Source organism: Tupaia chinensis, unplaced genomic scaffold (genome assembly GCF_000334495.1).
Source record: "Tupaia chinensis unplaced genomic scaffold, TupChi_1.0 Scaffold000119_2, whole genome shotgun sequence".
Taxonomy (NCBI): domain Eukaryota; kingdom Metazoa; phylum Chordata; class Mammalia; order Scandentia; family Tupaiidae; genus Tupaia; species Tupaia belangeri.
Window position 1 is genome coordinate 3,965,959 of NW_006159586.1, and position 13,785 is coordinate 3,979,743.

Consider the following 13,785-nt stretch of genomic DNA (forward strand, 5'->3'; position numbering starts at 1 on the left):
TGGAAAGAGCTGGATTTATTTTTTTTCTTTATGGAGGAGATAATTTCTTGACTTCTCATACTTTCTGTTCCTTTGTGGTGGTTTCTGATCATCTGATGGATTATACATGTTTTTCCCCCTAGTGTTTGAAGTTAAATCTGAGCATTCAGAGGCATGCAGAAGGAGGTGACCTACAATCTCTATGTAGAACCATTTTTTCCTCTCTTTGTAGCAGATGCCATGGACATTGAGGATTACTCTGACCATGGCTAGATGTGGGGGTCAGGAGGGTGAAGTCTAAGCAGAAAGTCTTTGTCCTAGATCCTGAAAGGGGCCGCTCAGAATTTAAATGTAGATGGCTGGTGATTGGTTCGTTCTGGCTAGATGGGGTGGGGAGGGGGCGTGCAGCAGGGGGACCGGAGGGGGAAGTCTCCATTATTTACATTTTCTCTAAACCTTCTGAAGGCCCCTCATATATGGCACAACATAACCCTTTGGCTGTTTGGTCATCCAGAAATTCCCAGTAAACACAGATGGACTAGAATCATTTCGGCGTAACTGGACTGTACCATGAAGAGGCAGGTATCAAGCAGTACAGAAACTGAGTGAAGGGAGCAATTCATCCAGCAGAATGGCAGAAGCTTTAAAGAGGAGGAAATTGAAATGGATTTTAAAGTGAGAGAATTCTACCGGGAAGAAGGACAGACACAAAGGGACGGGGTATCCTATAGAATGAACAAGTCTGGAGTTGACGAATGACGAATAACAAAAGCAGGTAAGGCTAGTCAAGCATGTCGAGTGTGGGTTCTTATATGAATAGGCTAACAGTTGTAGACTTTTTTCCCTTCATCTTAAAGTAATACCCTAAAAAATATTTATCTTTGTTTCTATAATCTGCTCGCTGTACCCCCAGCCCTCTTCAGTCAGACTTGTATGCCTGCAGGTTCTGGTCACCTTAAGAAGGCCTATGACCCCTCTGGCCTGGACTTGGATTCCGTCCCTGCTCTCATGGTGTCTTGATTGCAAATGTTCTTTTAATCAGTGCAGACTTGTGACCAAATCACTCCCAAGATACTGACAAGCTCCTAAAAAGATGGGGCCAGAGAGTACTGGCATGGACAATAAATCATCCCAATCCCTTCAACCAATCCCAATCCATCTTCAAATCGCCTCTAATTTGAACAACTGCCATGAGCACAGCTCACTGGGAATTCCACCGCCTCAGACCGCCCTCAGCTCTTGGTCTCCCCAGGAAGCAGCTGCAGCTGCTGGGCTGCGGAAGCAAAGAGCTAAGAGGACCATTCTGCTTCGTCGGCGGTGCCAGCCTTCCCTGGGACAGTGCAGAGTAATTGGTAATAGCTGTCCCTGAGGAGCACACGCCCTGTGCTGGTCATGTCACAGAGCCAGCTGGACTCCCTGATACAAGGACCCAGTTAGACTTAAACTTTGTGCAAAATCGTGGTCTTAGACTTCAGCAGTGCAAAAACCTCCCCTCTGCTTGGTAAGGCTCTTTCTGATCCCACCCAGGCTTCCAGCTAGTTCCACTCTTACTTTCCATGTTCATAGCTGAGATCTGTCTCAGACAAAACACTTCACATTCCAAGGGACAGTTGCTATGATGGCAAAACCTGACATGGCACAGAATGAGATCAGAATTTACCTCCATAGCTTCCGAAGTCCCAACCGGCCCAAGGCAGAAAGTGGATGTTTCGAGTCCCAACCACTATAGCATCTGTGTACATGATCATGTATGGTCAGGACATTGCATGTCCACTCTCTTTCAGACCTTAGCAACTGAACTGCATCCCGTGTATTGTGGGGTATGTGCTGTTCTGAGGTTTCACTCATGCCAAATCACCTTACCAAATGTTAGATACAGTGAACGTTACACAACGTCAGAGCACAGTAATTTAAAAAGCATTTCCTGAGCAAAGACTGAAAGACACACACAAACCAATGTTCACGGCAACACAATTCCCAACAGTCAGAGGGCACAGACAACCCAAATGCCCCTCAGCTGAGAGATGACTAAGTAAAATGTGCTATGTCCATGCAATGAAATTTATCCAGCCTTAAAAAAGGAATGAAGAGTTAATACATGCCGAAATATGGATGAGTCCAAAAACATTGTGTGAAGTGAAATAAGCCAGACACAAAAGGACTGATCCATGATTCCACTTGTGTGAGGTCCTAGAACAGGTGAAGTACAGGAAAGGGTGCAGGGGCTGAGAGGAGAAGAGAATGAGGAGTCTTTTTTTTTTTTTTAACAGATTTAATTATATTTATTCTTTTTTTATTTTGCTATAGGGCATGTGTGCTTGCCAGAGAGAAAGTGAGACATCGCCCTTAAGAAGGGATGGCCACACCACAATCCCTTCTCCATTCTCCTCTCAGGATTTGGTGTATGTACGAACATGTACCAAGTATTTTTTTCAAGTCACTGGGTCCAGTACTCAAACCTCGGAGTCAAATGTGGGATCCAGCACCTCAACCATGAGCTCTCCAGGCAGTTCTTATGAACCTATTCATTTGATAAAAAATATTTTTGGGGCCAGCAGCAGGTGGTACAGAGGTTCAGGTGCCTGGATCCCACGTGGCCAGTTTGAGTCCCAGACTCAGTGGCTTGAAAATCACGCAGAGCGCATAGGTCCCCCAAATTCATTTTGAGAGGAGAATGGAGAAGAGGGGATTGCTGTTGTGCCATTCCTTGTGGAGAGTAGTTTCTCCCCACCCCCATTTGTCCCCACCCTCTACTGCCACTGGGGTGAGGACACACACCGTATAGTAAAACCTAATAAACAAAAGCAAAAACACTCTCAACTGCTATCAACCACTTTCCAACCCATGTAAAAACAAATACACTTGTTTTGTTGAATTTTTGGTGAACAGGTGGGGGTGTTCTATTACTCAGCAAAGAATAAAGTTCTCTAGATAATGCAACTCTGGAGGCAGGAAATGTTTGCCTAGATGGATAATTAAGGAATTCCTATTACTTGAGACTCAATCTACTCTGGCACTTGGTTGAAGAAAAGAGGGAACCAGCAGTTAGCGTAATGGCTATGTCGCTGGACTCCCACGTAGTCAACCGCGGTTCGAGTCCCAGACCCGGTGGCTTAAACTCATGCTGCGCACATGCGCACGTGTCCCCAAGATCCTGAAAGGAGAATGGAGGAGGAGGGATTGCAGCGTGGCCATCCTCACTGGGGTGTGAATTCTCACTTTCTGTGTCTCTGTCTCTCTGTCTGGTGAGCGCACACGCCCTATAGGAAAAAACTCTCAAAAAACAAACAAACGAACAAACAAACAAAAAAAAAAACAGAGAAAGGAGACTGGGTCCGGGAAGTTTCTGTTACCCGGAGCTCCAAAATAAACTGAAACACCAACCCCTACGGTAATTTGCTCTTAGTTGGTGGGGCTCAAGGTTCTGCAGGGAAACCTGATACTATCATGGCAGCCGGCAGCTTCAACTGCATTTTTTCATTGCTAAAGGATATATATGCTTGCCAGAAAGAGAAAGCAACCCTCAAAGGGGCGTGGTCACGCCACAATCCTTTCTTCTTCATTTCTCTGCCCCATCAGGATTTCAGGCACTCATGCACACACATCTGACCAGTGTGCTTTTCAAACCTCCAGAGCTGGGATTCATACCTCAGTTAGCCACGTGGGATACGGCTCCCTTAAGCACGGTACTATGGGGCCAGGCCCACATTTCTTCTAAACAGAATACAGGGGCTGTCCAGGGCTGGCAGGAAGGTCCCCTCCTATCAGAATAACGCCGACAAGAATGAAAAGTCTCAGCTTCAAAGGTGGGGAATCAGAGGTGGTCTAGGGACTGCAAAGCCAATTAGTTCTACTCTATCAGAATTAAGTCTTTGTAGAACAAAGAATAAAAAAGAGGAATAGCATTCTTTTTTTTTGGGGGGGGGGTGTTTGCTACAGGGCACGTGCTCTTGCCAGAAAGACAGAAAGCGAGAAATCATCCCCCAGAAGGGATAGCCACGCCACAATCCCTTTTCCTCCATTCTCATCTCGGGATCTTGGGCACACACGCATGCACGTATGCCCAGCATGAGTTTAAGCTGCTGGGTTTGGGACTCAACCCACGGTCGACTACATGGGATTCCAGCAATATAGCCATTACACTAACTGCTGGTCCCAGGAATGGCATTCTGATCCTAAAACATGACGAGTTACACAGCAAGGTCCCTGACCCTGTGCTTGCATCATCTGCTCTGAGCCCGCCCAGCACAGGCCCATATCAGGAAGCCCTGATGGTGAAGATGCAGACAGGACACACCCTGTAAGCTCATGCCATGGCAGAGAATGTGTTCCCAAGGGGCTCTACCTCTCCAACAAATGCTGTTTTATCACATACTTTAACTTCTACCATCTTCCCCAAAAAGAAATGTTCAAATTTTAATTTAGTGTAGGAGAGGAGAATATCCCACCTCAGCTCACCTCTCGCCACTCCCCCCTTGAGACTCACCCTCCTGACTCAGTGGCCCTTTGAAGCACTGATTTGGTGGAGCACTGATTTTCTGGTGCAGGGAAGGGAACAGCAGCAGAAGTGGGGGGAATGGCATTCGGCAGTGTCCAGGGACACGGAGAACGTAAGGCCACTCTACCCAAGACTGGAGACCTAATGAACACAACCGGGTCAGAACACTCTCGGCTCTGTGGTTTCAGGGGCACCGTCGTAGTTTTTCCCTCAGCAGTAGACAAAGGGCTCCCAGACAGAGGTGTGAACGCTGCCTACGAGAGCTGCTTCCCAGCATGCTCATGCTGTCACTCCAGGTCGGCAGCACAACTTGTGGCCAGCAGGAGAACCCCAGCCAGGAAGGCCTGGCCCCTGGAAGGCTTTACCTCCATGATGGGACTGGACGCCAGAACCTTCTCTTCGATGTTGGTTTCGCTGGCTGAGCCACCAACCGTGGCAAAATAGCGCATGGCGTACTTGGCGGACACCGTCTTCCCCGCTCCAGACTCCCCGCTGACTATGATGGACTGGTTCTTCTCGTCCCTGGGAGGGAAAAAGTTCTGGTCAGTCACGGGCCATGGAAAGGCTGGGTTGCTTTCCAAGGACTCTGACGTGGGCCTGACACCGATCGGGGAGCACTCTCCCTCCCTCCTGCAAGGGTAAATGTGAGGAACCGTGTGAAAACAGGCTGCCCTCTACAAACACGTGCATGAGACCTGAAAGTGGGGAGGAAGACGTTCTGAGAAGGGCTAGCAAACAGCCTGGGCCCTTCTTCCAGGCCAGAGGAAGGGGGAAGCATCCAGCTGCTCCTCTGGGCATGGTGACCCTAGATCCCTCCTCCACACACCCTCTGTGAACTCACCAGTTACACTCTCAGTTACATCACCTCAACTCTGTCCCCCTAATAGGCCCATCTTGTGCCACTGTATACATTATAATTTCTTCAAGAACAAAGATCTTTTCTTCTCCTTGCTTTTGAGCCTAGCATGCCGGCAGAAACATTTTGAACATTTTTGTTCATACTGACGGGGGGTGGGGAGGTCACAATGGGGATGCTATTAACCACCAGCCTGAATTTGCTTCGAGTTTCCCAGAAATTGAGTACAATGGCGGTGAATTGCAATAAGAGGAATTTGAGTCAGGCTAAATGGAAGGCAGGAAGCAGACACTTGACATCAGACAAAAATACATCTATATTTATCCCTTTAAAACAGATAGTGGAAAGACAAGTAATCCAGAGAGCAGCCCATGGGTCTCCAAGGAGTATGGGTGTTCAGAGCAGGGACTGAGGACAAATATCCTGACCACAGTTTGGGGAAATCAGTTGCTTTTTAGGGCAATAGTCAATCACATACCATCAGTTCACAAAGCCGTCACCAAGGGGTACTCTGCTTCCAACCCCCACTGCCTGCCACATGCCTGGCAGAGTTCATGCTCAACATATGTGGTAGGACGAGAAACAACCTAGAGATCAATGAACCCAACCCCCTTCTTTTCCAAATGATGGTAGGTTTAGAACTCAGGTCTTGGGCACCAGCATAGCACTCCCTACACCAGCTCCTGCGGCTGCCTTGGGCTACAGACAATCTGAGAAAGCACCATGGGCAGCTCGCTCCACTTTGCTAACTATCCGCATGGGTAGGCTGAGCTTCCTGACACAAAGCAGTAAGTGCTCGCCCCTCTCCTGATCTGAGTCAACAACCAAGAAGCTGGGAAAGCACTGTGATGATAGAAGGGACTTTGATTAGAGACCGATGAGGTACGCAGGGGGGAATAAAGAAGGGAGAAAAAATACGAGTGGAGGAGGAAGAGTTGGGATAAAGAACATGCACCATAACCCATGCTTCAAGGTCAGCAAGAAGCTGTGTGCTCTTAGCTCACGCAAACCATCAGGAACAGGGAGGAGCTTGAGGAATTTTTTTTTTTTAAGAGAGATTTTTGCTATAGGGCACATGTACTCATCAGAAAGACAGAGACAGACAAAAATCACCCCCCAGGGAGATGGCCATGCCATGATCTCTTCTCCTGGAATTTTGGACACATACACCCGACCTGAGTTTTAAGTCACCAGGACTTGAACCACCGTCAACTACATGGGAGTCCAGAGACGTAACTGCTACGCCATCTGCTGGTTCCAGAGGGTATATATTAATAGGTGGTGGGAGACATTGTTGAAAATGCAAAGCGGAGAAAACAGTCTTCTAAATTGGTCATGCAATCAATTCAGTGTAATTTATTTAACCAGTTGTGCTGGGGCCAGGGAGGCTGGGAGTCCCACGGCAGAGTCTGCAGCCTTCCACCTTCACACGCCAGGTTCTAACAGCCATGGTCCACTCACATGCTAGTCACTACGCCAAGAGCTCACTGAGGTTGGGCACTGGGCTTCAGCCTCTACGGGTCTTGGCACCTAAGCCTGCCCACTCTTCCTCCACCTCAAAGCCCATTCCACAAAAGGAACACCAGTCTCTACTCATTCCCTTCATCCAGAAACCTAGGAGTCCCTGTGGATTCTTCCCTTGCCCTAAGCCCCACGCCAGCACATCCTACTGAATTTATCTCCAGGACTTAGTCTGTTCACTTCTCTGTGCCTTCTAGTGTAAGCCATCACCGTCTCTGACATGCACTATCACAACAGCTTTCTAGCCTCACTCTCATCCTCCTTTCACCCACCCTTCTCTTCTGTGACTTTCTGAAGTGAATAGTGGGCCGTAACTCTTCCCTGCAGTAGGCCTCCCATGGTATCCCTCTGCCTCTAAATAAGACACACACTCCACTGTGCCCAAGGCCCTAAGGGATCCAGTCTTTGTGACTTCATTTCCTGCCACTCTTTACTATGTTCGAGCCACACAAGGCTTCCTTTTTTCTTCTCTCCGGTTTTGCAGCAACCTGAAGCGATGCCAGCTCAAAATGATTGTCCTCTTCTTGGAACTCACAGCTCTTAATGCCAGGTATTCAATCATCTTCTGCCTTATAACATCTCACGTACAGCTGCTTTGAAATGGAACTAATTAACCACCTATATACGTCATGCTTGAACGGTTTACAAAACTTAGCCATGTATCAGTTCTCTAAGATTCGTAAGATCATTGGATAGCAGTCTTCCCACTTTATAGAGAAAACGGAAGTTTAGAAAGGCCAATCGAGGAGCCCAGAATTTCTCAGCTAGTGAGACACAGAGCCTAAACCGAGAAGACGTCCATGTCCGATCTTCCTCCGGGCAGTGTTGTGACTTCTCTGTATTACCAGTACACCCCTTCTTATATCATAAGGCGGCCTCTGACGAATCCTCCATAACAAATCTAGCCTCAGCGTAAGATTAAAAATGACTCAGTGGTCCTCAGGGCTGGTAGGCTTAATATCATCTCCTCAGCCAACGCATTACTTCGTCAGAATCCCTTCCCTGACCACCCTGCCACCCCCACAGCATTCACTACTCAATCGACTAACATTTTACTTGTCTGTATTTAATGTCCCTCCTGTCCTGGTCTCCTCAGCTAGCACCTAAGTCTCATGAGGACAAATCTCAGACATTAGACGAGGATGGGCAGGCCAATGTCTGGATTGTGTCAAGGGGCAAGCCCTAGGGGCCAGCAGGTGGTGTGGTGGTTACGGTGCTGGACTCCCATATGGCTGATCACAGGTAGAGTCCCAGACCTGGTGGATTGCTCTCTGGCCCTCTCTTTCTCCCTTTCTCTCTCACGCTGGTCAAACTGAGTAACAGTAGTAAAATTAATAATTTCTTAAAAAAAAAAAAAGAGGGGTGTCATGTACAGTGCACCAGCTGAGCCCAGCCCTCTAGGCTAGTGCCATGAATTGCCTTCAAGCTGAACTTGGTGGTCTTTGTCCTGCAGCTCAGCCTTCCCATGGGAAGAGCACTGACTGCAGGAGGCCTCCCAAGCCCCAGGCAGGTACAACTCTAGTTCTCTGAATTGGAAACTCCCTGTGAGAGAATAGAAAGGTGAGACCATCTGATTAGACTCCTGACACAGCCCAGGTGCAAAAGAAGAAAGAGAGGAAGCCTTGCTGGCCAAGGCGCAGCATGGACACCCCATCTCTGAACACATCATTAAGCCTTTCAATGATTTCCTCCTCTAGCAACGAATCATCTGAAAATCTGGGTGCCTTAGTACAATCCATTTCATTCACTAATGAGATCATCAGTCTACTGTTTTTTTGCCCATCTATGTCTGTCTAAACTTTAATTATATTGTCAACACCATCATCAAAACACAAATTGTCTGCTATGTTTCTTTTTTCTTTTTTTAAAAAGAACATTAGACTATGCTATAGTATAAACTATAAAGAATTTCTGTTAAACAAAAATTTGGGGACGAGCAGTTAGCGTAATGGCTATGCCACTGGACTCCCATATAGTCGACTGCAGTTCAAGTCCCAGACCCGGTGGCTTAAACTCACGCCGGGCGCATGTGTATGCATGCCCAAGATCCTGAGAGGAGAATGGAGGAGAAGGGATTGTGGCGTGGTCATTCCCCCGGGGGGAAGAGGGGAGATTTCTCACTTTCTGTCTGTCTGTCTGTCTTTCTGGAGAGCACATGCACCCTATAGCAAAAACCTCTCTAAAGAAAACAAACCAAAAAAAAAAAAAAAAAGTCAGTACCATGGACAGTGTCCACAATTAGAGATAGGCTAGGAAACAAGAACTCCAATGAATCTTAGAAACGATGCTGATTTTTATGCGGCCCATATGCATGAATGATATGGTACTATTTTATTGTTGGGAAAATCATGACTCATTTTTGCACTGAAAAACAGAAAACTATAAGTTATAACTTTTCTGAAAACCCAATATTTTTATAAGTTCATACAAGCAAAACAAAGCATAATCCTTCAGAGTATATGTGAAATTGTATTAATGCAAAGTAATATCAAAAGCCTGTTACGCCGAGGGAAGCCACGTTGCAGGAGGAGTGGGCAGTCAAGAGGGAAGAATTCAATTGTGAGACAAGTGAAGGTCGTGTGCTTTCGACAAATAAGGCTGGAGGACAGAGATAGGTTAGCCAGAAGGTAAAGTCAGGCAGGTTAGGGGGATACAGAAAACTACAGTGGAGTACCTTTGGCCTTGAGAAGGTCACACAAAAACTGCAGTCATCCCTCAGTATCCCTGGGGGTTACAGGACCCCCCAGACAGTAAAACCTCGTATATTCCAGGCCCTTCTACAAAATGGCAAGCTATTCACCTATAACCTATGCGGATCCACCCAGGTCGTGGAAGTCATCCCTAGATTACCCGCAATAACTGTGAAAATGCAAACGCTGTGTGAACAGCTATTACACTGTATTGTGTAGGGGATGAACACAAAAGTCTGAACATGTCCAGTATAAACACAACCAATTTTTTTTTCAAATAATTTCAATCTAGTTGATTGAATCCATAGAAATGAAACCTGTGGAGAGTGAGTGCTGCCTTGATTCTGACATTCGAAGACCTCCCTGCCACACATCTGCCTCAAGGCTGGGAGTACCATAATGAACGTTTCCGCTGTCATAAGGCCTGGGCCTGAAAGCTCCAAACAAGAGATTCTATGAGCCCTTCCAACCAGGCAGGCAGGCCTGAAGTCGGGAGGTACAACTTGGGCACGTGGAGACAGGGCACCTGTGTGAGGGGTCCTTTAGGTCTCAGGGCATCCTTGGGCACCTCTGATGCAGGAGCTGACACCCTACACACCACTCACCCCCCCCTCGGGTGGGGCCGCGTGCTCAGGCAAAGCCCAGAACTCAGGATAAGCCATTCAGGAGGAAGTCATAAATATTCATGGGAAACTGCCTAATTGGTATTTGGAAGGCAGAGTTCTAAGTGTCTTTATGATAAGATGAAAATGAACCTTCTGACAGTATAAGATATACATACTTAGTGCATTTAATATCCAAATATCATTTTCCTACTCTTTCACAGCGGCCCTCAGAGCACCCAGTTCTATTTATAAACCTCCTAGGGGCAGCGTGATATAGGGAGCAGCAAAAGGAATTCATCCCTTCCACTCGCCATTCCCGAGAGAGGCTGCCTCCGTACCCTGGGTGTGACAGCATGGCAGAGAGATCCCCGGAGAGCCCCAGCCAGCCCACGCCCCGTCAGCAGATGAGCACTGACAGGGTGATGCTGCCTGCTGGTCAGGGGCCTCTCAGTGGGAACGAGGACATGCCGGTTTCTTTGCTCTTCAAGTAAGAGTCTGGAAGGTGATCCCTAAAAACTCCTGCTACTCCAATCTTCGTGATTCCAAGCCCAGGTTATAGCTTAACTGTGCTACAGTCCCCACAATCTGTAATCATCTGCTCATGTCTGAAATGTACTGGGCTCAGAAACGGGGTCTAGGTGAGAGCAAGCAACAGAGGCAAATGTTTTCTGTGATTTTATACTTTACAGATCTGTTCTACTTAATGTTGCCCCTAGCGAGGGCTGAACTATGACATACGCACTTAATATTTGTAGCCTGTAGTAGCAAATAAACATTATTTTTTCAAACTCACTGTATCTCCTGGCCCCGGGAAACTATTTTGCAGCGAAGGAACACATTCAATTAACTTCGAGTAAGATGACTTCTCTTTAGCTGGCAGTCCAGCTAGTATTAGAAACTGACTGCCTCTGAGTAACTCAGTCTAAAACCCATCCTCTTCTCTGTACCGTGCTCTCTCTTTGGCATGCTACCAGCAAGACAGAAGATCTTTCATTTATTTTATAAGTGCTGCTTTATCCGTTCATCTTTTAAATTTAAAGCCTCCTCGAGTCAATTTCAGCATCTCTCTCATTTCTCCAGGTTGCCTCGAGGTGATGGCCTCACTCCTGTGATATAACTGCCATACACAAGCTGTCCCCTCCAGGCATCTTCCCACTCCAGGACCTTCCCCTGCGAGTCGCACACATGTGCACCACACTGCCCACTGGACAGCTGCACGCAGGGTCGCACAAGCACCCAAAGCCAACATGTTCAAAGGAGAGCTCTTTAGCTCAAGTCTGATCCCCACAGTGCCACCCTGAGGGGATCAGTTACCCCCAGGGCAGTGGGAGGAGGATGTGGAGACTTCCCTAGACTCCCTTCTCTTACTCCAACAGAGTGTGGTCACCTGAATGGGTCTAGACCATGCTCAGCACTCTTAGAAAGACTTGTGCCCTGTAGGATGCAGTGAACTCCAGGCCCTCATGACCACCCAGGCAGTGTCAGGCTTACAGAGGGCGGGCAAGCACTACCTACTCAGGGAAGAGAGCGTAGTTTAGGGCACTCGGTGCCAACTGGCAAGTGACCATCTCTGGCAGCACTCTGACTGCAAAGATCTATCATCGCTCTGTTCACTGCAGGTGGCGCTCAACCCTGGCTGCCATTAGAAGCACCTGTAGCATTTATGAACTGACTTCGGGATCCCACTCCAGACCAATCGGATCAGTGGGACCCGGGTATGTATTTGCTGTTTGTTTACTTGAGACAGACAGCATGTGCACACGCATGCTCACAGGAGTAAGAATTATTTTTGACAGGGTCTCACCACATAACTGCTCTAGCCTCCCAGACAGCTAGAACCACAGGTATAAGTCACTGTGCCCAGCCTGTGGAGGTTGGGCAAGGAACCCACCCCAGGCCTCCCATGGGGACTTGGCCACTGAGCAATGGCACTCTCCCACTGTCCTGATGCACCACGTTGTTTTGGTTTATAATTGCACAAGCGGTCCTAATGTTCTGCTAGACACTAATGCTACCAGGGTTAGAAGCGCTGCTAGAGAAGCAAAGATGTTGCTACTTGGAGCAATTCGAATACCTTGTAACTTACTTGTTGACAATATTAGCCTGCTATTGATATAATGCAACATTGAACTTAAAACAAAGATTAAACTACACAGTGTTCAATTTGTGAATGTGTTAACTGTTCTTGCTGGCTGCAACAACAGAAACCGTTACACTTAATTCTAAGCTCTAACTAATGGCTTGAGATAAATCACAGAGAAATCAAAGCAGTTTCCTCACTAATTCAGTTTACGCTGCAGACAACCACATCAGCGCAGACTGGCCAGTTTGGGATGTTAGAGGCACAGAGATGCACATATGTTAATAAAAACACTACCGCCTGCTAACGTCCACTGTTGGGGAAAATAAACATGCCTCCTGTCTCCTACTTAACCTACAGGCCCCAGACTCCCAAGAGGCCCTTGGACAGAATTCAGAGAGATCTGTGAACTTCAGATGAAATAAACGTCACATCTTTACTTGTACTAATTCTAACAACTTTAACATTTTTGTCACGTAAGATAGCAAAAACAAAACCCCAAAACAAAAACCAAAAAACAGAGCAGTAGTAGCAGAACCTGTGATTCTGTAGCCACATCATATTACAGTTGCTGTGGACATCACATATTTACACTCATCACTGCTTTAGGAGGGTCCTTAGATCTGCCACAAACATATTAACCCACAGTCCCCAGGCTGGCTCAGTGGTAACGTGCTGCTCAAATGATCCTAGATAAATATGGAAGACCACAGTCGAGCTGCACATTCTGGGCACGTGTGCCATGATCCTGGCTGGCTGGGAAGGATGGCAGTATGAGGCCCCATTGAAGGTGCTTGTTTACCTCTGCCTCTCACGAAAGAAACGTCAATAAGATAAACAATCCCTTGTATTCACTATTTCACAAATCTCTAAACTATTTTGACAGTTATTTCCTTTGCAAAGAAATAATATTCTTGATTTGCCTCTTGGTCCACACAAAGCCTAAAAGACTTATCACCTAGCCCTTTAAGAAAAGTCTATCCTCCTGAGCTAGGACTTTCTCCTACTATGTTGTTGTTTATACCCAGAACTACTATTATTTCTTGGGGGGTGGGGGGGTGGGGTGGGGGAGGGAAGACATTTTTGTTACAGGGCTCATGCACTCACTGGAGAGACAGAAAGAGGAAAAGTGAGAAATCACCCCCAAGGGGATGGCTACACTGCAATCCCTTCTCTTCCTGGGTCTTTGTACATGCATACATATTTACCTGGTGTGAGTTTCAAGCCACTGGGTCCAGGACTCGAACCATGATTGACCATGTGGAAGTCCGGCACCTTAACCACTATACCACCTGCTGGCCCTAGAGCCAGTGTTAACAGGGTACATCATCCTTTAGGGTCCTGCCCTGCCTGGCCTGACACAGACCTCCACAATGTTAGTGAATCAAATACCCCAAGTAACACTTTTAAAAAGTTGATCTCATCATTATAAAATAAAAGACTCTTTCTCTATGTTAAGTCCTTCCAGACACGGATGTGAGAAGCCTTGCAGCTAACTGATGTTGTTCTGCAGGATGAGTTGCCTTCTCGAACTTCAATATGCATTGGAATTTCCT

At 47.1% G+C, this 13,785-nt stretch overlaps 1 protein-coding gene across 2 annotated transcripts in view; it reads right to left on the reverse strand.

Moving 5' to 3' along the window:
• MYO5B (myosin VB) overlaps positions 1 to 13,785 on the reverse strand; it is a 275,873-nt gene that overhangs the window by 177,432 nt on the left and 84,656 nt on the right. For both annotated transcript variants that reach the window (XM_006144449.3, XM_006144451.3), the window contains exon 5: positions 4,843 to 4,999. In XM_006144449.3, the coding sequence (XP_006144511.1) occupies positions 4,843 to 4,999 (157 nt within the window). The remainder of the gene's footprint in view (positions 1 to 4,842; positions 5,000 to 13,785) is intronic.